General features: G+C 34.3%; 1 protein-coding gene across 1 annotated transcript in view; it reads right to left on the bottom strand.

Moving 5' to 3' along the window:
- The window catches only part of LOC150109184 (acylamino-acid-releasing enzyme-like), a 467,476-nt gene that overhangs the window by 82,504 nt on the left and 360,246 nt on the right, over window positions 1-24,726 (bottom strand). Inside the window, exons 17-18 of the mRNA XM_090411884.1 lie at window positions 21,408-21,496; window positions 3,712-3,822 (exon numbers count right to left, since the gene is read on the bottom strand). Of these exons, the coding sequence (XP_090268010.1) occupies window positions 3,712-3,822; window positions 21,408-21,496 (200 nt within the window). The remainder of the gene's footprint in view (window positions 1-3,711; window positions 3,823-21,407; window positions 21,497-24,726) is intronic.

Raw genomic sequence — 24,726 nt, 5'->3', positions numbered from 1 at the left:
GACGGCGCAGATGTTTATATAGCCCTGAATTGCAAGAAGTTATGCATGCAAGTTCGTTCAGTAGAAAGTAAAGGCCCGTAAGTGAAGCTAAAGAAAGGTATTGTGAATTTTGTCTTATGTTAACTAGAAGTTGTTTGTGATAGGTACCATTGTCATAATACGGAACTGTTAAAGTGATTAGGGAGAAATTATAATAGGACTTTAGAATTTGATAGAGAGTGTTAAAAGTAAGCTAGCTAGTGTTGATAATTTATGAATAATTAATTGTCCTAAGAATCTTGAGTGCCTACTATATTGTAAAAGGAAAGTTAATGACATAGTTGTGTGTTAATGAAGTAAATGGTTTTGTTAATATTGAGTTTGATTAGTGTGAATTGAGTAATCAAGTAGCCTGAGGAATTTGAATGCCTAGTGTGATGTGTAGCGAATCGGAATTGTCATAAGTATGTGCTAGAGTAGTTAATAATTTTGTTAGTGTACTTGAAGTTGAATAATCTAATAGTGTGTGGTAATCTAATTTGTCCATGTTAAGTGAATTCATGTTTTGTATGAAATTTTGTGGCGACATGATCGTAGTAACTTTTGTCGAATCATAGCCCATCTACTTGTATTAAGCTAATTTTAGTGTGTAAGTAATTTAGTTGAGTATTTTGATATGTACCATGTTTAGAGAAATAATAAACCTTTTGTTTAATGATAAAATAGTTGTCTGATATCGCTAATCCAATGCACCGCTTAGAAACATTCGAGCCTAATCACGCGGGGAATTAATGTTAAGAAACGGGAAGTTTAAGGAATTAATGTTGAGTAACAAGAATTAGTGTCACAACTGCAATAGTTGCACTTTCAGATATTTGAGTTCCTTTTCTCTGTATATGTATAAAATATCTTAAACTAAATATCCCAAAGGGTGCAGTTAAAATACAAATACCAGGGATACTATGGGGAACAATAACTCAGATATTAGTAGGAATTTTGGTGATGTCTTGAAAGTAGAAGTTAGAAGAATATAGACGAAGGCAATTTATAAGACAAACAAAATCGTAAGATAGGGACGTAACAATCACCCACACAGGTTCCACCATCAGGTCTTTATGGGCAAGACTACAAGAATACTTCCACGATTGTAACATCCCTATTACAGAACATTTAAATACTAAAAAATGCAACATCAAAAAGAAAAATTGAATACAAAGCACAGGAAAAAACGGAAATAGCTATCCACATCCTTGAACAAAAACATATCCCACAGATCGACAAGGCCATCATAATAGACAGACAAGACAATGAAACAATGCTTAGAATATCAGAAACAATAGCCATCAAGTGTGATGCGAACTCTATCAATGTACACAGGCCCTACATAATCTCCGAGGTTTGGAAGCTACACAACATAAAATTGAGGTCACAACCCCGACCAATAGGCGATAACACAAACACTTCAAAAGCAGAAGCACCTACCCAACCTGACATAGCATCCACTTCCTCCATGTGTTCAGACGACGACCACGAATAGTCGAAACGGACCGCACCCTGTGAACCCCCCCCCCCCTCCAAAAAATCAGTTGCTGTTTTCAACCCCTTTCACCCTTTCCCACCTCATATAAATATATAAAAAATGCTCTGCCCATCCCTTATAATATATATGTATATATATATGTTATTCAAAAAAAACCCAGGTTTTTTCCATTTGTTATTTCAATTCTCCCACTTGCCAACCCCCTCCCCACACACACACAGTAGTTTGGACAATGCAAAAGAATAAGAGCCACAACACCCATAAAAAGGTATGTATGAATTTCTTGTCCTCTATGCAACATATATTTATTGATAAATATACATCTACAATGCCCTAAGAATCCGTGAGAAAAGAGCCAATGGCATTTAAACTGGGCACTCCTAAACAGAAGCAGGCAAATAGCCGTAAATATAATAATTATGTTTAGATCTTAAATTGGAGTAAAAGTTTAGAATAGTAAGGAATTTGCATCTACTTGTGTGTATACTGTAAATACTCTTTAGTCTTAAATAAATGGTTTGTAAATAACATACTGAACTGTAATTTGTCAAATGCACTATCTCTAAAAAATTCGAACCTGTGTGAGAGAAGTATATATGAACTTTATTTATTTGCCACAACTGATGGAAGGTTAGAGTAGATTTAAAGTGGGGGAATAAGAATACAATTAAGATACCTACATGATTTTTTGGATTAAGGTGTTATACTCTCACTCTCAATATATAGTCTAGCTGGTGCAGTTGATAAACAAATAAATTTGCTAGCCTATAGAGCATGGGAGATGAGATATAGTATTAGCATATATATGGTGGCAGTCAGAAGTTTAAGATGGCCGACCATAAAAGACATAAAGAGAGACAAAGACAAAGAAATTTCCAAATCTGTCTGACCTTTAGATACTACCCTCACAGGGTAGTAAAAATATATTACATAGCTATTACAACTTATATATTTTACAACAGCTTCAAGGGAGCATTATTCTGTCTATCACTGATTTATTGGTTTGCTTTGCAGTCCATTGTATTCTCAGTAATCATCTCCAAACCCATAATTCAAATGCATCTATCTTCCTTCTTTCACTCTTTCTCAGGGTCCAACTTTCACATTCATACAGTACCAGAGAGAATATCATTGCTTTCACGATCTGATTTTTGTTGTGAGGCTAATATCTTTTTCTTTAAAGATCTTGCTTAAATTTGTCATTGCTTTCCTTCCAAGTAATAATCTTCTTCTAACTTCTTCAGTACAATACCCATCTTTATCAATTTGGGATCCTAGTATCACATCTACTTCAAAATCGTTAAGTTCATATGTTGTAACTTTTGTCTTTTTTGATGTAAAGTTTAAGCAATATTTAGCAGTTTCTTCTTTAACTTTCATAATAAGTTTCTCCAAATCTTCTTTGCATTCTGCTAGCAAGGTGGTATCATCTGCATAGCTCAAATTATTAATATTTCTTCCACCAATTTTAATTCCAACTGAAGACTCCTCCAGCCCTGTCATTCTTAAATGTATTCGCTATACAAGTTAAACATGTACAAAGATAAAATACATCCTTGTCACACCCCTTTACCTATTGTAAAATACTCAGTTTCCCCAATATTTGTTGGATAGTAGTGGCTTCTTGTTCATGATAAAGATTCCTCAGAAAGTGTTCTGGTACTCCCATTGTTCTTAACACATTCCACAGTTTCACATGATCTACAGAGTCAAAAGCCTTACTGTAGTCAAGGAAACAAAAGTAAACATTCTTTTGATGTTCCTGTGCTCTTTCTATTATCTATCTCACATTGGAGATCTGATCTCTTGTTCCTCTGCCTTTTTAAAATCCTACCTGTTCATCTGGCATTTCTTTCTTCATTAATGGTTCCAGTCTTTTCTCAATGATCTTAAGTAAGATTTTACTTGCATGAGGAATCAGTGCTATAGTCCTGTAATTTTCACACTCTCTTGCATCGCCTTTCTTCTATAGAGGTATGTAAACTAATTTTTTCCATTTCCTAAGCTATATAGTTGTAACCCAAATTCATTGACATAGAGCTGTTAAAATTTTAACTGCGTCTTCTGCCTTAATTTTAAGATGAAGTATTAATAACGAGACAGTGACAGTTAACAAGAGCTTTCTATGATGATGACCTGTGTAACTTCATCTCGTAATAACAATGAATTATGTAAATCACTAAAATACTTACAGGATATTGTCCACTGAGATGTGTAACCAAAAATCCTCCATGGGACCCACCAAACAGAACTAGTTTTTCACTGTCAATATCATCCCTTGTAAGAATATATTCAACAGCAAACTAAGAAAGTTAATGAAAAAGAAAGGTTAAAATAAAAAACAATCAATCTATGATAATATAGAATTATAACGAAAGAGAATGCAAAAAGACAATATATACAACATGTCAAAAGCTAGAGGAGTAAAATGAAAAACAAATAAAAAAAAGTAATGCACTAAAAATATCTGCAACATTTAATACATCTAAAGGCATGTTTCTCAGCAACCCAATGAAAGCCTTAACTCAAGTTAGGTAACTATATTTTTAAATCTTAAATTTCATAGTTTTCATGTAGTACTATCATTAATTATCCTGTACCCCCCCCCTCTTGAAGGTACATTACAAATCAGGAATTTGATGATGATGATGAATTTCATATGGTAGAACTGTGAAAAAGAAGCCAAAATGCAACACTTAAGTATATATATATATATATTGCATATGATGTATGCAACATACATGAATGCACTCAAGTAGACAGAGTATGAAAATACTCTTCAATCTGAGAAGAAATTTTCAGGTAACAAAAAAATAGAAAAAAAAAAAAAAAGAAACTTATTATCTTCTGTCCCTTATTGAGTGCAGGAGCAAACTGATGGATATTTCAATTCCAGAAGAGATATCCTTCTCTTGCAATGCTGCAGTATATCCTCTTCATAATCGTCTTCATATAACAATGGTTAGCAAAGTGTAGAGGTAGCCTACACAGGCTGATACTAGAAGCATAACAGTAAGAACGTTAAGAACTGGTAAAATTTACACACTTAACATGACTATTAAATTCCCAGAATAGCCTTATACTATTGCATACATGGTGATTCAGACAGAACCATATGACTGTGCATGTTTGGATATGTCTGTGCTATTGCTTTCAGCTGTATTAAAACAATCAAGACAGTAGTTGACAAGCCATGGTAGAGTTTACACTTGTATTTGTTGCTTTTGGCAGAAAAATGAGCAAATGGATGTTAACAGTGCATTAACATCAAGTGTTCTATAAAGTTAGGTAAAAGGACAAGTGAAACTCTAGATGTGATAAGAGTGGCTCATAATGATGATGCCATAAAAAAGTTCAGTGTATCTGAATGGCATAAGAGGTTTCAAACTCCAGTAGACTTGCAGGGGTTTGAAAGTATACATATATATATGTGCCTGGTAGGGTTACCCTTTGTGTGAAGGTTGTTCCACTTTGTCCAACCAAATGCTTGCTGGCAAAGACAGGAAGATGGTACCACCTATCCTTAATTATCCACTATTTAGATAGAAGGAAATCTTACAGAATCTCATGCCAGCTTGATCCCTACAGAAAATCCTGCAACATTATGGAGTAGGTAGCAAAATAATGACTGACTGAATGAATTCCTGCATTCATCTTCTGAAATGATGGTTGAAATCAACTGGAATTCTAGCACCTTTCCAATGGAGTATGTGAAGTGAGATTGGTGCAAATTATCATCAATGTTATCTAACTGCTTACTCAAATATGTTGTAAATGAAATCCTGGTGAACTGTGATATTGGAGTGACAGTAGGAAGAAGAAGGATAAACTGTCTAAAGTTTGCTAATGATACTGATCGCCTAGCAAATAAAACAAAACAGATCTCCAAATAATCACCACAAAGTTGGCTCATACACTTAAAAAAAAAAATGACTTAATCATAAGTACCTCAAAATCAAAAACAATGATAAATATCTGTACAGATGACCAAGAAGGAAATGTTGTGGCAGAAAGTGAAAAAATCCAACTGAACAATACACCATAGAAGTTGATCAGTTTAAATACCTAAGCAATATCTGTAATAAAGATGGAAGATCGAGACAGGATATTAGATCAAAATTTGCAAAAGCAAATATAGCACTCCAAAAACTAAAACTGCTATGGACAGATAATAAGCTTACAATTATAAACAAATTATACCTTATTGACACACTAGTTAATTCAGTACTTCTATATAGAATGGAAGTGAAACTTGGACCCTCTACCTTAGTAAAGTGTAGAGGTAGCCTACACTGGCTGATACTAGAAGCATAACAGTAAGAACATTTAGAACTGGTAAAAATTACACACCCACCCACCCATCCATCCACACACACATTTAACATGACTATTAAATTCCCAGAATAGCCTTATACTATTGCTTATACTTCCTAAAAGAAGATGAAAAGAGATTGCTGGCATTTGAAACGAGGTGCTATGGATGATTCATAAAGATACCATACATTGATCATGTCACAAATTTTGAAGTATGACAAACAATCAGTTCTTTTGCCAGTAGAACTGAAAACAAAATGTCAATCAAGCACTCAGTGGAAGATTTCTGTGAGTTATATTTCCTGATATCTACTCAACAGTGCTTTGTGGACTATGAGAAGAAGAGGTTTAAAGAGAGAAAGGGAAAGATATGTGAGCTGGCAAAAAAACTGAGGAACCACAAACTTAATGAACATGTGGAAATGTAGAAAGAGATTGGCAATTAGTTGGCAATTAGTGAAGAAGATTTTGATGGACAATTTGAAAATGAGAAAAATTTCTACAAAAAAGATGGTTTCACAAATTTTGAGTGAAGAACACCAGCTTGTTCTGATCTTGCTTCACAACTGGCCATTTTCATCATAGTCATTATATTAGTGGTGATGAAACTTGGTGCTTTCAGTATGAACCTGAAATAAATTGTCAAATCATGCAATGGAAAACATTATCTTTACCAAGACTGAAAAAAGATGTAAATATCATGATTGCGATGAAGACGATTTTTTTTTTTTTTTAAGGTATAGTTCACTTCAAATTCATTAAACCAGAACAAACAAATGATGAATCAATATTGGGATTCAGAAATACTGGCAAGCTTAAGCATGAAGCTATTTGTAAGAAAGAGACCTGAACTTTGGCTAAACAACCAGATCATTCATCATTCCAATGTGCTGCACATGGGTAATAGTTGTCTGTGAGTTTCTGGCTAAAAAATCGATCACAAAATCGGATCTGTCTCCATACTGACCAGAATTAGCCCATTAAGACTTTTTGGCTGTTCTGAAAACTGAAGAATGCCTTGAAAAGATGCAGATTTTCTGACATCCAATGTCATATGATAAAATGAAGGTGACAGAAAATACTAGTCTACAGGTAAGCAAATATAGTTTTAATGTGTGCATTCTGGGAATTCAATTGTCACACTAATTTAAGATGTTCCTTCCTGAAAAAATGAAATAGTTTCAAACTAAATATTATGCTGTACAACTGAAAACTGTAGAGAAGTTTGAACCATTTATTTACAATAAATCTTCTTCTTCTACGCGTTATTCCCGCTTCCTATGCAGGGTCCGCGTGTTACATTTAGATGCGACTTCTTGTTAGTACTACTCCCAACCGACCGTCGCCTGGTCTGCCGCTGGGGGGGATATATTTTTTGACTGTAGAGGCGTATGTTCACTGGGCCGGTTTGCCTGTTTGCGGGATGAAAAACGCCAGATAAACTGGCGGAAAAAACCCTATTGACTGCGCCCAAGACCGGCTAACTTGGCTATGCCTCAGGAAGATCCTCAAATTCCTCACGTCTACAATGGGAATCGAACCTGGGACACTCCTTCCCCAGGCATATGGTTGCAAAGTGCAAAGCCACTAGGCTAACCGCGCGGTATTTATTTACAATAAACACACTTACTGAAATAGCAACAAGTGTATATTACTTTACTTGCATATAATCTTTCTTCTAATTCTTCAACCTATAAGTCTATTACACTTGTATATTTCCTTCCCCATACAAAAACTCACATCTACTTCCTTTCTTTATTATGGAAAAATTATGAGGTCACTAGGGTTTTGGCATAATAACTGTAATTTAAGATAAAATAAACTTAATTACTTGACATTTTGACTTTCATATTTAGGTCAGAGTATATCTGAGTATACATATCATAAACAAAGGAACACTGGCTCAATTACAACTCATTAATTAGTGAACTAATTGATTCAGTCAACTGATGACCCTTGCCTGAGAACTGGTAATTAAAAAATAAACAAAAATAATAACAGCAAGTGTGTGTGTGTAATTTTTGCTTATTTTTTTAATCAACAGTTATATATATTACCTAGAGTGCTGTTATTTTTAAAATGTTGGAGACCATCCTCATTCACCCAGTATTGTTTAATGCTGGAAGCACTCATAAGTTGTGATGATATGCAGTTTTATTCTTATTTGATGTCTGTCATGGAGTCAGAGATGGCCTAAAGTATTCATTTATTTTGGTTGTGTAATGGCTGACATGAAGTTTTTCTATTACTTATATCAGGAACTATATTTTGGCATGTTGAAAACATTCAGTACTTTCCTGGAATTATTTCGGCTGGATGTCGAAATTGAAATTATATAGGCTGGATGTGGGTCATCTATATTCTTATGATCATTAAACCATCAGCGTATCTGCTCTCCAACCAAAAGGCTACAGGTTCAAATCCCACCATGGGCATGGATGTTTGCAATTGTCTGTAGAAATACCAGTGGTGGTCGGCAGTAGATGGCGTTGGTGTAGTTGTGGTCAGTTGGTGATTGAATGGTGGAGACAGAGTTGTAAAGCAGGAGCCCTCCCTCGATGAGTCCTTGGACTCCCTGGAGGTGTCAATTAATAATAATAATAATCACCTCACATTTCTCTAAATCTTGCATTTGTACTAAGTTTTGCTATGGTGTTAAGGACAATGTCACTTTTCAATCAATTCTGTGTATCAAGTGTATGAACAAAGTATGTGCACCGAGAGAAGATATGAAAGAGCTACTGGAAGAAGCAAAAAAAAATATGAGAAAAAATATGTTAAGATTGTGTGTCTGGGATGACAGGAACAAACTGAGAAGAATGGCAACAATTGCAAATGAATCAAAGTGTAGGTTCTGTGGTTCTTTCCATATGTCATGTGTAGACATATGGAAAGCGCTTGATGATGAAAAGACTTATATAAGAAATGGATTATACTAGAACAAATTTAAAGTTAAGTGTCTAGAGAAAGTGTTGTTCAGTAAAAGATTAAAAGTGCAAAATCAAGGGAACTAGAACTAACTGGGTGGGATATGCAAATAATTGTGTATGTGTGCGGACACCATTCAAGTGAGGAAGTGGAAGAATAACAATGAAATAGTTTCTCAACTCTTGAATATGAAGGTGACAATCACTACAAAATGCTATGATTGTTGTAGGGAGGGAGAGAAGAAGATGGTACAAATCATGTATACTAATGCCAGAAATATCAGGAATAAGGTGAGGAGTGTTTGGTATCCAAAGTTAACAACATTACGTAGTGAAATTTGGTTGCAGCAGACGATGTAGGGACAGAATGTGAAGGATGTTATATTTTCAGGAATGACAGAGAGAACAAGATGGAGGAAGCCTGTTGCAGAATAATTACAATCAACAAGTGTAAAAGATTAGCAGAAGGGCAGCACATTTGAGGCTATCATCTCATGTGAAATAGAGGCCTAAGGGTGCAAAGGAAGATTAGCAAACATGCATAAGCAAATTAGCTCAAATGCTAAATGCAATTATGGGGTACTTCAACTTAGGAGACAAGAGATGTCAGAAGGACATATGGGGAGGAGGGGTAAGAAATGGATTTATGCAGCTACTAAGAGATAAATACCTGAAACAACAACAACAACAACATGTGGAAGGGAGCAGGGATTTGAGTGCTGGATCTTTTGAGAGTATCAAAGTATTTGTCCATAACCAAACAACACTTCTTCTGAATGGAAAGAGTGATCATGCATCTTGACCTGGGAGGTGGCTAAACATTTGAACAAGCAGGAACTGAAAAAAAAAAAGTTGTGAAGAGAATATAAAGAGAAAGGTAATCAGCAAGCTCAGAGCATAGGCAAGAAGAGTGACCAATATGGCAAGGAAAACAAAATTAGATTACAAGAGGAAACTAGTCAAGGAGGTCAAATGAAATCTAAAGCACTCTTTCTGTGTGGCGAGTAAAAATAAAGAATGATTGTGGTAAGGTAACTTTAACCTCTCTAGAGAGAAAATTCGATGAAATACACAAACTACCCTAGGATTTCTCAAGAATCAAAACACAAGTGCCTGTCTCCCTTTTTTTATGCCATTACTCTACTCTGCTGTTAATCTCTTAATGGCGATTATAGATGCATTAATGGATCAACTGTAATAGAGTAACCTGTATGTCTACTTGACTTAAAAGTATACTGTTTTACTTGGAATTTCTTTTACTGTCCTTCAATATTTTAACTTTTTGCTGTACAATTTATTTATTGTGTTTGTTCCCAAGGATAAACATGAATTTCACGTGTGAAAATAAAATAAATAATAAATTACCTATTTGAAATGTGAAAGAAATCAGCCTTGGCAATGAATTTATTTACTAATGCTGTACTTTTTGCAATCTTTTATGTTTCAGATTAGTGCAATGGAACAAGATGGTTTATGTTCCTTCCTTTTACTGAGAAGACCACAGAAAAAATAATAATTTTGATGCTATCTTCAAATGCTTCCACTGAAAATCTTATATATTTATAAATAATAATGTTTTCAAAATAGCATTCATTGAAATAATATGATTTGAACTCCCCCCCCCACCCCCAGAAAATATATGGCTCATCATGCTTCAGTTTTCAAAACACGTTTTTCTGTTTCGAGGAGTAACAAATAATGTTAAATTGCATTACTCACTTTCCAATTGTGAGAATTTTTTAAAATATCAAAACTTTATATCCAGTAACATTGCAGTAGAATCTCAGTCATATCACCTTTAGCTTAAAACTGCAACAGATGATTTTTTATACTTTTTTGTAGGATGCTCATTTCAGTAATAGTCAATGCCCAACTACCGTAGATAGGATGTGGTGAAATATACGAAACATATTCCATATAGACTGATTCAAAATGTATGCTCATTTTGAAGATTTCTAATTGCATCCTTCCACTCCTTCCCTCTCTATACTCCAGGAACTGAATATAAACAACTACATTAACTACTCGTTGTCTAATTTTTACCCATCGGAAAGTTTTCACAAAAAAGAGTACTCAAAATCTATTACTTCATTTCATTATTTAGAAAGGTACTTCTAAACCTGCATTATTTTTTGTAACCTGAGTATTTTAGCCGATGCCATCTTTTCCATCAGATGTTCAGCTGTTTGATTAAATTATTCTAAGTTTTACAAACAGTTTCTGTGTTATATTTTTAGCATATAAAAGTCGTTTATTATTATTCCACAAAAAAAGATAAAATTTAATTGTGAGTGCTAGTCTAAGCATTCCACTGCTGAGAAAGAGGTTGAAAGCATAGATTACTCTCACAACTATTGAGAAAGAAAAGAATGCTTTCCCAGAAGTCATACTAAGAGCCCCGACCAGTAATGCAGTACACATCAACAATTTCTTTTGTTTTCATTCATTTGATTGATTAGTAGACATCTCAAACAGAAACGTGGATATTTCTTTTGCAAGCTGATATAGTATTTTTGTCAAAATTAATGCCGCTGATCATTCTTATGATCAAATAATTTCTTAATTTATAATAATATCTCTTCACTTTTATTATCAAAAAAGTTTAAGTCATCTGATAAAACTATATTGGAAAGAAACAATTTGGAAAAAAAAAAGTGCAACGTGTTGAAAGAAATTACCAAATAATAATAATATGTAGTTTTTTATATGTGATATGTAAATTTATCTAAAATGTAAATATATATAAATTTTATTTACAATGTTCTTTTTCTCTTTCTTCAAAACAAACTCAAGATTATTTTCGTACTATTTTTGCAAAAACTGAACATCAAAAATAATTATAAGAATGACATTAATAACTGATAATGCTTTAGTAGCATGTTACGCAGATATGTTAGTAGATAATTTGTTTCATAACTGTTTGGTTCAATTCGTAATGTGTGATTCTTGAAAATGGGGGGGGGGGATACAAAATTAGCACAAAGATATAATATTTAAACATTATTATAAATATGATAGTTTGTTTTGTGTAAATCAAAACTGTATAAGTGCAAAAACTGTAAGCATTCTGTGAAGTGATTTACTATTATTATCATACATAATGCCTCCAAGAAGTCCAAAGACTCATTGCAGGAGGGCACACTACTCCACACATCTCACTGTTTTCACAACTACTTAATTCTACTACTACACACAACTATCATTAACACCATCTACTGTCCATCATCACTAAGAGTATTTTTTGTCTGTAAATTGCATGTATTCTGATGGCTGATTTGCCTATATGCAAGATGAAAAACTAGAGTTTCCAGGAGGAAAAAACCCTGCAATTTTTATAACCAGAATTATGAATACACAATAAACAAGACAGCTTAAAAGAAATAGTGAACTTTTTTTTTTAATAAATAACCTTTGCAATTATTTCATAAAATAATTATTTGATAAAAGTAATTATCTTTCATAAAGTTCTTTGAGGAAAAAAAAAAAAAACGATCATCTAAATGCAATCAGATAAAATCAAAAAATTTATTCTGGCATTTCTTTTCTAGGCTTATACAAGATTTACATGCAGTAGCTGATTGCGACCATTTTCTATATACATCAATGACTCCCCCCCCCCCACATAAAATAAAAAAAAATATATATATATATTTCAGAATGGAAGTTTCTCTTATTCTGTCCTGCCATTTACAACAAACTATAATTATGTGATAAAAGAACTAGCAATATAAAATATACAGTATATATTTAGTGTGTATATTATTATCATCAACAGACCTCCATGCAGTCAAGAGACTCATTGTGGGAGGTCCCACTCTCACATGTACAGCTCATCGTACCGCGACTTAAATCCATTCACTGTCCAAGCACTCACCTCACTCTCAGGCAATGCATTCCAATCACCCACTACTTTCCATGCAAAAAAAAATCTACTCCTCACCTTTTTGTTCACACCTAAATTATACAGCTTCCAAGAATGGCCTCTTGTTCTCCCCCCCCCCCTCTCTCTCCTGATATTCTATAAAATATCTCATTCACATTAATCGGTAATTAAACCTTACCAACTTATATGTCATGATCATGTCTCCCCTCTTTATTCTATCCAATAGGCTCTGTAATTTGCATTCTTTCAATCTGTCCTCATTCCACATTCCAGAGACCAGAAACCAACTTAGTCAATCGTCTCTGGACCCTCTCAAACATCTCATTATCCTTTTGAGAGCCTGGCAATCAAATCTGTGCACAGTAATCCATATGTAGCCGGATCCAAGTCTTGTACAATGGAATTAAAACATTTCTACTTGTAGAGATCACGGTTCTCTGCATCATTCCCATAATCTGCTGTGTTGTCTTCACAGTTTTAGCAAAATATCCATAAAATTTCAGGGACATTTTGCTAAAATGTCCCTGAAATTTCCCTAAAATGTCTCTATCTGCCGCAGCCCCCAAATCTTTCATATCCTCCACCTCCTCCAAAATATTCCCACCAATCCTATGCTCTGCATCCCATCTTTGCTTCCCAAATTTTAAAACCTTACACTTTGTTACATTCATGTTCTCTGCATCATTCCCATAATCTGCTGTGTTGTCCTCACAATTTTAGCAAAATGTCCATAAAATTTCAGGGACATTTTGCTAAAATGTTCCTGAAATTTCCCTAAAATGTCTCTATCTGCCACAACCCCCAACTCCTTCATCTCCTCCAAAATATTCCCACCAATCCTATGCTCTGCATCCCATCTTTGCTTCCAAAATTTTAAAACCTTACACTTTGTAACATTCGTGTTCTCTGCATCATTCCCATAATCTGCTGTGTTGTCCTCACAATTTTAGCAAAATGTCCATAAAATTTCAGGGACATTTTGCTAAAATGTTCCTGAAATTTCCCTAAAATGTCTCTATCTGCCACAACCCCCAACTCCTTCATCACCTCCAAAATATCCCCACCAATCCTATACTCTGCATCCCATCTTTGCTTCCCAAATTTTTAAAATCTTACACTCTGCAACATTAAAATGATATCCACATACACACTCATCCATTCAGACAGTCTATTTAGGTCCTCTTGCAAAGTTACATCTGATCTACTTCTCATAACTCTAAATAAATTAAAGATACCAAGAAATTATATACTTGGTTTAATCCTTTATTCAAGTGTGAGCAAACAAAGTTTGCACCTGAACTATTTTCAGGACTGCGGTAACTCGTATATAGAAGCTTATAACTTCACATCAGTTGCCTTACTATCCCATAATGTAAAGCATATATCCTTACAAGAATGTATAATGTTACGTATTATGGGAAGGGTCACTACCCAGACCGGTTTCAACCTTTATTGAGGTCTCATCAGTGAGAGCTAGACCCAGAGGTGAATACTAAGGTTGAAGTAATACAGAAGTCATATTTTTATATGAATTGCCAAAAGGTGTCATACCTTATTATTAAAATACTCTGGATTAGAGATAGTTGTTGGAAGTTTTTCTACTTGGTTATACAGGGAAATCTCGCTTAACGTGATTAATTAACCCATCAATTAGTGTGAGCTAAGCAAAATCTCGTTAAGTGAAGGCAATAAAGAATAATTCATCCATCACTTAGCATAAATCTGAAAATTTACAGTATAAGCTATATTAGAGGATAAAATCATCAAAAGTTAATTAATAATAAAAATCAACTGCTTTTAAATTTTTATTTAATGTCTAAACATTTGATTGGGCTACTTTTTTACGAAATAAATTAAGTAAAAATGTTTGAATAGTGCTGGACTTTTTCATCTTGTCATGCAATAGCTGGTGATCACTTTATCAAGATTTCGGCGGGCTTCGAAGCTTCGTTCCATATCAGGATCAGTATCAAAAATCCTCAATGCGATTGAAAACTAGCTCAAGTTCTTTTGCAGTTATTTTCTTAGTCGTAATATTCTCTTCTTGTTCACGCTCATCTTCTTCATATGCAAGCTGTTCTTCTAGTTGAAGAAAATCATTCTTGCTTAACTGTCTTGAATGAGAATCAAGCAAGTTTCTCATATCTTTATTATCCAGTTCATTAAATCCAAGTTCTTTTGCAATTGTGCTGATTTCTTCAATAATGTCAGATCTTCAATTTTGCACAAGATAAACTAACATAGGCTTGAGTTTAAAGTCTCCTTCTGCATTGCCTCTTGCAACCAGGATACAAAGTATCTTTAGATACTTTGTATCCTGTTTGAGATGCTTCAGTTTTAACAAGAAAGTTTTTGTTGGCATACGATTCCAAAAGAGACCAGTTTTGTGGACGTTGAATATTTCATGATTGTCATAATCACCCTCCTGAATTATCCTTTGCAATTCTTCAGGAAACTTGGCCACAGAATCTTTAACGCACTAGCAGATTCCCCAGTTATTGTTACATTATGCAGTCCAGCCTGATTTTAAAAATGGTCAAACCATCCTAAACTCACAGTAAAGCTTTCCTATTCTTCTTGAAATTTGGTCACTTTCAATGATGTAAAAGTATTGAGAGTTTTTGCCTGAATATTCCTTGTACTTGTAGCAGTTGCAACTTTTCCTTGTTCTTTTTATTCTTTGTTCTTATTTTATATATTTGGAACTGTAGACTTGCTGTATCCAAGGTCTCACACAATCATTGTATTACTAGCAGTACCACTTTCATGTCTCTCAGCTTTTCTTCTAATTTAATCACTTTTCTTCTTTTTTTATTACTGCAGCTTTCTTTATCAGTCTCTCACTTTTCCATATCAGGGGATAAATATAATAAAGCCTTATAGGTATGTAAATTAAAGCAAAATGAAGGAAAAGTGATTGAGCAAGAGAACAGAGTTTGCATGTGCGCTTGCGATGATAGCTTTGAGGCAACTGCTGAGTGTTGCCGGCCACCACCTGCAGAACTACCACTGCCCACCGGCTGCTACACTAACAAGTACTGCCGTTTGCTGCAGATTGGTGACACAAAATTCCGAGTAATGTAAAAAAATCCCATTAACTGATTAATCACTCGCTTAAAGTGGGAAATAGTATAATTTCACTCAATCACACTAATTGATCATCGTACATATCGAATTTGCGTTAAGTGAGGTTTTCCCTGTACTATAAATTAAAAAAATACGAGTTCAATATACATTTCTATATAAGCATTGCCAAAGTCCTGAAAATAGTTCATTTGCAAACACTTTCTTTGCTCATGCTTGGATAAAGGTTTGGAAAACTTGGATAAAGATTAAACCAAGTATATAATTTCTCGGTATCTTTAATTTATAGTAAAACCAAGTGAAAAAACTTCCAAACTATCTTTAATCCAGAGTATTTTAATAATAAGGTGTGACACCATATGGCAACTCGTATATAAAAATGTGACTTCTGCATTATTTCAACCTTGGTATCACCTCTGGGTCTGGTTCCCACTGATGAGACCTCAATAAAAGTCGAAACCAGTCTGAATAGTGGCCCTTCCCATAATGCATAGCATTATACATACCTGTAAGGATATGTGCTTTGCTTTATGAGATACTAAGGCAAGTGATGTGAAGTTATAAGCTTCTATATACGAGTTGATGCACTCCTGAAAATAGTTCAGGTGCAAACTTTGTTTGCTCACACTTGGATAAGGATTAAACGAAGAATATAATTTCTTGGTATCTTTAATTTATAGTATAACTAAGTGGAAAAAACTTCCAACAACTTTCTCATAACTCTCTCCAACTTTGCATATCTGCAAACAACTGTATATCACCATTTAAGCCCTTTCCAGTGTCGTTTACATACAAATCAAACAAAATGGCCTCAAAATAGACCCATGAGGCACACCACTAGTGACTTTTCTCTTCTGGGATATCATTCCCCCCTACATAACCTGTTGATACCTATCCAGCCAATCTCCAATCCAACATACTTATCAAATCCCATCTGTTCCATTTTAACTACTAGTTTGTCATGTGGAAATCTATTGAAAGCCTTTGCAAAATATACTTAATTATATATGTATATCTAATTAAAATTACACATACAATGCATATAAAAATTATGCATTTCATGCTACTTAGTAGTGTTGGCTCTGAGATGCAACAATGAACATTAGTTAATCCAGTTAAGGGTTCTTCTGAATGTGAAGAATTATCATACTTCTTAATTGAGATAACTGATAGACAGCACTTCATGATGATGATTATTTACATGTCATGGCCGCCAGTAAGGCCATAACGGATGCAAAGAGGTGACAAAAGCAGAAGGAATAGTTAAATTACTGAGCAATCATTTTGTGAAGGTGTATTATCCAAGCAGAGATAATACAAACAAGAAACTGAAGTTCCAAGGGCATACTGCAAAAATGAGCAAAATAATTCAAAGGATCACTTTAATGCTGAAGAACATATTGACAAACAAAAGGAGACTATTATTGCTCTCTATAATGCTTTGAAATGGTCAAATCTACAATATTACTACTACTCATGCAAGATTGGGTCATCTGGGTTTCTTGAGGAGGATATGGAGGTACTGGAGAGGATTAAGAGTGACTGACCAAATTGGTGAAAGGTCCATACATACATAGAGTGCTGAAGGTTTATGAATCAAAAAGCTTAACTGAGAAGTGGAAACAAAGTGGTATGATACAAACACATATAAGTTACTAAAATGGTTTTATCAAGTAGATGCTTGCAAAATATTCCAAAGCATAATAGGATAAGAGAGAACAAGGTTCATCCCTGTAAGTTATACAAGAGTGTGGTCAAGAAAGACATGATAACTAGATTAATTTTTAAGAATGGTGAATAAGTAAAATGTATTGATGGAGGTGGTTGTGAGTGCTTTGTCAGGAATAAGTTCAAGGAGAAGTGTGACAGGAATTACACTAATTATAATTAGTATAATTACTCCTGTGATGAGTCACTGGACTCAGTGAGACTCCCATATAATAATAATAGGTGCAATATATTCATTGCACCTTCAGTTGAACCAGGGGATCCTCAGAGAAATTGTTTAAGTTTGTTAACGTTGTGGAAGGTTGAAAGTGACATTAAGGTTATAATTTGTGAAGCAACTTTTTTTTTCTCTCTCTTTTATGTATGGAATGCCCCTCACTCTATTCTTTTTTCTATGGCTTTCAATGTATTCTTTAAAGCTTACTCATCTGAGAAATTGTTATTTACTCTATTTTTAAGCATGTATTGACACCTAACTTTTGCATTTGTGGGATGAATCTATGTTTATACATTGGTCATTGTATACTTATGGTGGAGGAGAGCCAGATAGAGGGAAGAAGATATGTGACAAAGTGCATCAAGAAATGGAAATGCTTTCTGATTTCCCTCAACATTTTGACAACACATCTGAGTAAACTGATGGGTTTTAGAGTAGTGAAATCTAGAGCACTTTTGCTTAAGTTTCCATACAAAAGTGGACTATGGAAGGAGGTGGAGAAATAATGGTGATTTCCCTCCTGCTAAAAGTTATTTTATCATGCAAATACCAAGGGTGTTAGCATCCTGATCCAGGAATAATGCCCATGTGAATGATGCTTTTAATTTTGCATATAAAGTGAAGCGTATATTTTGTACAGGAAATGAAAATGACTTACCAAATCCTTGGGTTTTTTTGTACTAGTTTTTTGCTAAGTGATAATTAGAATTGCTCATTCCTTCAATTAATGGCTAAAGTAGCATGTTATTTCTGGATAAATATAAATCCTTGGGATGTGTATGCACAATATGGAATTAACTTTTTAATGATGTCTGAAGATCACCAGATGTCAAACTGGAACCAACGATTTGCCAAATTAATAATACAATAGCATACTGTGTTGATTTGTAGATGAACTTGTCACTTGTGTGTACGTAAATGAACTCCAAATGACATGCAGTCTGAATGACCTTACTGAGAAGGGTGAGTGAAACAGCAATTAAATTTACCTTAAAGTTTTTACTCTAACAGTAGTGGTCTCTCAAATGTTTCTATAACAAATGCTCAAAACCATTTTTTAATGGAGGAAAGGATTCTTTTCTTAATATTTCAAATGTATACCCCATAAATGCTCTTATGCATATCTACCCTTCTTACTAATTTTCTCCCTGATTTAACGGCATTATTGGGCACATATTTTAGTTCAGGTTAACATTCAATTATGAGGGGATACAAATGATTATTATTTTTTTTTTGTTATGAATAACTATAAAATATGTTTTTGATTGATATGGAAAGAAAAGCTGAAGAAGTGCTGAGCTTTACCTGGTTACAAAGTGTTGACTTAACATGCGAACATGTCTTAACATAACAGCACAGACTTCAGGACATGATTCAGTGAAACAGTAGCAGGTGACAATACAAAACTTATAAATTCAAGAGAAAAAAAAATTTAAAACTACCATAATTTCAATAAGTGCTCTTCAAAAATCATATAAAACAGTCCATTAAAAATTTCATTACAACTTTAAGCAAAAAATTTTATTATATATTATATATTATCTTTAATATATAATATATAATATATAATAAAATAGTTTTAATGTGACAGATATGTTTTATATTTGTTATAGGTAGGTGATACAAACTAGCCTATCCAACCTAAGAATTCTTATCAAGCATATACAAACACAAATTTATACAATATGCTTTAGAATACAATTTTTATAATATATGAAATGAGAAATTCAGGACAAGTCCGAGTATTCTCCCCCCCCCCACCTCTTCCCATGTTGTCATCCCATCTTCCCTTTCATGTTAGGATCAGTAACCTGTCATCATGCAATTTGGCTTCTGGAAACTTGATGTCGCTTATGATAGGACAATTAATTCTATCTGCTATGGCTGTAGATTGTGTGTGTTCATCTGGCTGGTTTGCCTATTTTGTGGGATGAAAATGCCAAGTTTCTGGGAGGGAAGGAAACCCTGCCATCTCCATATTAGATTGAAAAAAAGTCACTGGAAAAGCTGTAATAAATGTTCTTCACATCTTAGACAGAATTTGAACCCAGGACTTTCTAACCAAAGGGCATCATCTATACCAGCTAGATTACAAAGGTTTTTCCCCATGCTTCTGGTCAAAAAAAGCTTTCAGATTTCAGGATGCAATCAAAATCTAGATTAAAAATGTTTCATCTAAGATGGGATATATAGTCATTCTAATCTAAGTTAAATTATAAAAACATATTTTGAATCTTCTTCCTCTTCAGCTCTCCCATTTCTATATCGGGTTGCTGTTTCTGATGAGTCTTCTCCACTATTTTCTACTATAGACTGCATCTTTGTCCAGATTTTTCTCCTTCAGATCTTCCTCTACATTATCTTTCTACTTCTTCTTTCTCTTCCTTGTATTTCCATCAGCATGATACTTCATCCTTCATATGTTTCATTTTGCCTCATTACATGTTCATACCATCTTAATCGTGCTTTTTGTATTTTGTTTGTAATTGCAGTCACCTTTACAGTATCTCTGATGTGTTCATTCCTCACCTGATCTTTCCTTGTTACTCCACACAGCCATCGAAGCATCCTCATTTCTGTAACACTAATCTTACTTTCATTGAACTTCTTCATAGGCAGTGTCTCCAATTCATATAACATTGTAGGTCTCCCTACCGTTCTGTATATTTATATATTTCCTTTCAATTTCACTGGAACTTTTCTATCACACAAAATTCCTGACATTTCTTTCCAATTCATCCTGCCTGAATTCTGTTATTGACTTCCCTTTCCACTTCACCTTTACTATTCACTACTGAATCCAGATATTTGAATTTATCTACTTTTTTAATAACCTCTCCATTCAGCACTACATCTCCCTCAGTGCCAACATTTGGACCACAAACCAGATATTCAGTTTTTCTTTTGCTAACTCTCAGTCCTCCTCCTTCTAATACTCTATTTCGTTTTATCAGCTTTTGTTCCACTTCATCTCGCATATCCACAGACAGTACAATGTCATTTGCATATAACATACTTCAAGGTGCTTTCTCTCTGACTTGTCCTGTCAAAGTATCTATTACTACATTAAAGATAAAAGGACTGAGTACAGATCCCTGATGCAAACCAACTGTTACCTCAAAACTCTCTGTTATTCCCAAACAGCTCCTAACTGTTGCTTGCACATTTCTGTACATTTTCTGTATTAGTCTAACATATTTTTCTGGTACTTTCTTTTCTATTAAACTCCTCCATATTTCTTTTCTAGGTACTGTGTCATATGCCTTCTCTAGATCTATAAAAATGACATGTAGTGGCCTTTGTCCTTCCATGTATTTTTCAATCATCTGCTTGAACAAATACCACATCCATAAAGTTCCTCGTTGAGGCATAAAACTAAACTGTTATTAATATATTAATTGCTTCTCTCAATCTTCCAGCTATGATTCTTTCAAATACCTTCATCGTATGAGACACATGCTAAATCGTATGAGAGGCATAAAACTAAACTGTTATTAATATATTAATTGCTTCTCTCAATCTTCCAGCTATGATTCTTTCAAATACCTTCATCGTATGAAACACATGCTTAATTCTCCTATAATTACTAAGTCCTATATATCTCCCTTTCCCTTATATAGAGGTACCACTCTGTTCCATTCCTCAGGGATTATCTCTTGACTATAGATCTCCTTCAACAGATTCAATATAAAAACATATTGTGAAAAGAAATTAATATTACTGTGTACTACTAACCTGAACATCCTTGACATCCTGAGAGCCAATGTTACCCAAAAGAGAATTAATGCTATCTTCTCCAAAACCTAACGATCCTCTAAAGTTCACTAGAAATTAAAAGGGATAGATGAACAATTAAGATACTGTTTACTTTCTTAAAGGAAGTATAAAAAGCAATATGATTATATATAATTTTATGGAAGACGTTTCTAAAAATGCAAAAACAACACACTGTTGCATCAAAAGAAACACAGTTTTCTAATAACACATTTACTTACCAAAAGCTGATATGAATAAATGTAATGTATTCATATTTGTTCGAGTACTTGTTTTCTAAATCTCAGAACAATTACATTTTTCAGTATTATTATTCCAGTCCTACATGGAGTCACTACATCCACCATGGTAGTCGTTATTTGACACACAGCAATATCCAATCTTATCCTGAACTCATTCAATGTTTGTGCTTTTGTTGGTTCATCAATTATTTGGCAAATAATTCTATGCAACCACTATTCACATAGAATTATTTGGCAAATAATTCTATGCAACCACTATACAACTTCTAAGGATGATCTTGTGATCTTCCACTACCTCCAATCCTATGCAGCTTCACAAACATTCTCTCAACCTATGTTGATACATTTTAGTTACTTGCTCCTGGACTCCATCCACTAATTCCTGATCTCCTATAAATGCTGATCAGATTATACACAGAGCTTGTAAACAGAGTTATGTGTAGACAGATAAAAAAAAAAAAAAAGGCACAACCATCTTCTTATCAGGATTTGTCAGTATCCTTTGCAATATGGCTGAAATCAACTGAATGACTATCACATAGTAAACTACATTCCATTTCTTATGCCCGAAGCACAGAACTTTACAATTGGCAACATCAAGCCAACAACTGCACTCACAACATTAGCTACTAATTCAAATAGCAGCTAATGTTGTGAATCACAACCTAAATATTCCTGAAATTCCCCAACATCAAAATTCTCTACTATTATCCTTTCAGTTTTGCATCACCTGCAAAAACTCGATCAGTTAACCTACAAATTAAACAACACTGGCTCTAGAACAGAGTCCAACAGTGCACTAGTCGTCACCACTCTCTCCAGAGATATTTCTTCCTCATATAAATATGCCAATATCTGTCATCTAACCATTACCATATCCAAGCCACTAATCTAATATGTCTTACCATTCCCTCCGCTTTTTCACTGTTTATGCTTCAAAAAATCTTTATTTCTCTGCCATAAATGCTTCTTTTCTTTTTCCTATAAGGAACAAACGGGGATGGGCTGGCATTTTGGGATTTAGCTGACCAAACTGTATTCTTATTGGCTTAAATCACAATACAAAATGATGGTACAACATATAATTTCATGCCGGCTGGGGAGTTATCTGGTTAAACAATAGCCTTGTTGTTTTTGTCAGGGAACCAGGGTGAACAGCGAAAAATCAGCTACTGGAACAAATCCCCAAACACACCTCCATCTCAATATCACCAGAGTTCAAGATCGGTATTATCAATATAAGAAGCCTCAATGGCAAAGAAATGGAGCTCACTGAGGGATTGGATAAGTAGCAGATCGACATAATAGGGGTGACTGAAACAAAAAAGACAAAAACTGGTGAGATCTTTCTGAGCAATAAATACAAAATGATATATTCAGGCAATGACAAACAGGGAAAAGAAGGTGTAGCTGTAGTATTGAACACAAAATACGAGGCTAATCTTCTTGAATGGCAAGCAATATCAAGCAGAGTGATGTGGACAAATATCAGAATGGGAACTGGACAATGAGACTTATTTGTGCCTATGGTCCCACAGAAGGTTCTACTAAAGTAGGTGGAGGAATTTTTTGAGGCTTTAAAGAAAGCAACTGGCAAATGAAATATGAAAAGTTGGTCCTTTTTGGAGATCTAAATAGAGTAGGAAATGATTATCAGACATACAAATGTTTTGGGAAAATTTGGAGAAAAGAGCTTTGCTCTTTTCTCCAAATAATGGCAAATACCTGTTGGATTTCTGCTCAGGACATGGACTGGTTATTACTAACACCATGTTCCAACATAAAAATGTGCACAAATTCACATGGAGAGAAGAGGCATGGAATAAGAAAAGTCTCATTGACTATGTTATTGTTGATAGTGATTTTTTCTCACCGGTGCAGGACACAAGAGTGTACAGAGGATTTGAAAGTGGAAGTGATCACCATTTGGTCTTGAGTGGGATAAAACTGAATTTCATATTGCAAAGAAGAACATGCAAGAAAGCTTTAAAGCAAATAAAAGTTGAGCAGCTCTCAGAACAGGAACCAAACCTTGGATTATTCAGTGGCAAGCCCTGAAGAAAACAGTGATTGAGTCAGCCAGAGAGGCATGTAGTGAGGTTGTCTGCAAGGGTAGAAAAATCAGAACTCCATGGTGGACACAGGAAGTTAAAGAGGCAGTGAAAGAAAACAGAAAAGCATATCAAATATTCCTGGCAAATAAGTCAGCTTGTGCTCTTAAAGAATACAGAAACAAATGTAAGAAAGCTAAACATTGTGTAAAACTAGCAAACGAAAGTCATGGGAAGACTTGAATAAGGACACAGAAAATAAATATCAAAATTAGAGATGATAAAGATGACATGAAAGCTGGAAAATAAGATATCCTTGGCGTATGGAGTAAATACTTCAAAAAATTGCCAAATGAAACAAGTAGTGACAGCACAGTGGTAAAAAAACAATCAACAGACATGCAATCAGGAATACATATTCACACAATAATGTACAATATTCACACACAATAATTTGGAATTTAATATCCCCCTTCATTTAAATAATGTTACATCGCCGAAGTGAAGCCTATTGGCTCTTTTATTTAAGTAATACATATTCACACTTGAAGTAGAAAAAGCCTGAAATGTAGAAAGTAGATGGTCGAATATCATCTACTTTGATCGAGTAGATAATATCAAATAAATAAAGCATATCAAATATTCCTGACAAATAAATAGCTTGTGCTCTTAAAGAATACAGAGACAAATGTAAGAAAGCTAAATACTGTGTAAAACTAACAAAAAAAAGTCATGGGAAGATTTTAGTAAGGACACAGAAAATAAATATCAAAATTAGAGATGATAAAGGTGACATGAAATGCTCAAGTATGGCGATATAAAAGTCTTACAGTGCTGCACTGCATAGTTCAGAAGGCCTGGACAAAGGGACAAATTCCAGATGATTGGAGTAGAACTCTCATAGTACCCATATATATAAAAAGGGAAATAGAACTGAATGTGAGAATTACAGAGATATTTCCCTACAGAGTGTTAATGGTAAGATAT

The sequence above is a fragment of the Typopeltis vanoorti genome, chromosome 2 (assembly GCF_054136105.1).
Source record: "Typopeltis vanoorti isolate ZY-2024b chromosome 2, IOZ_Tvanoo_1.0, whole genome shotgun sequence".
Lineage (NCBI taxonomy): Eukaryota > Metazoa > Arthropoda > Arachnida > Uropygi > Thelyphonidae > Typopeltis > Typopeltis vanoorti.
Note: the sequence above shows the minus strand (reverse complement) of the source record. Positions and strands in the feature narration are given on the sequence as shown.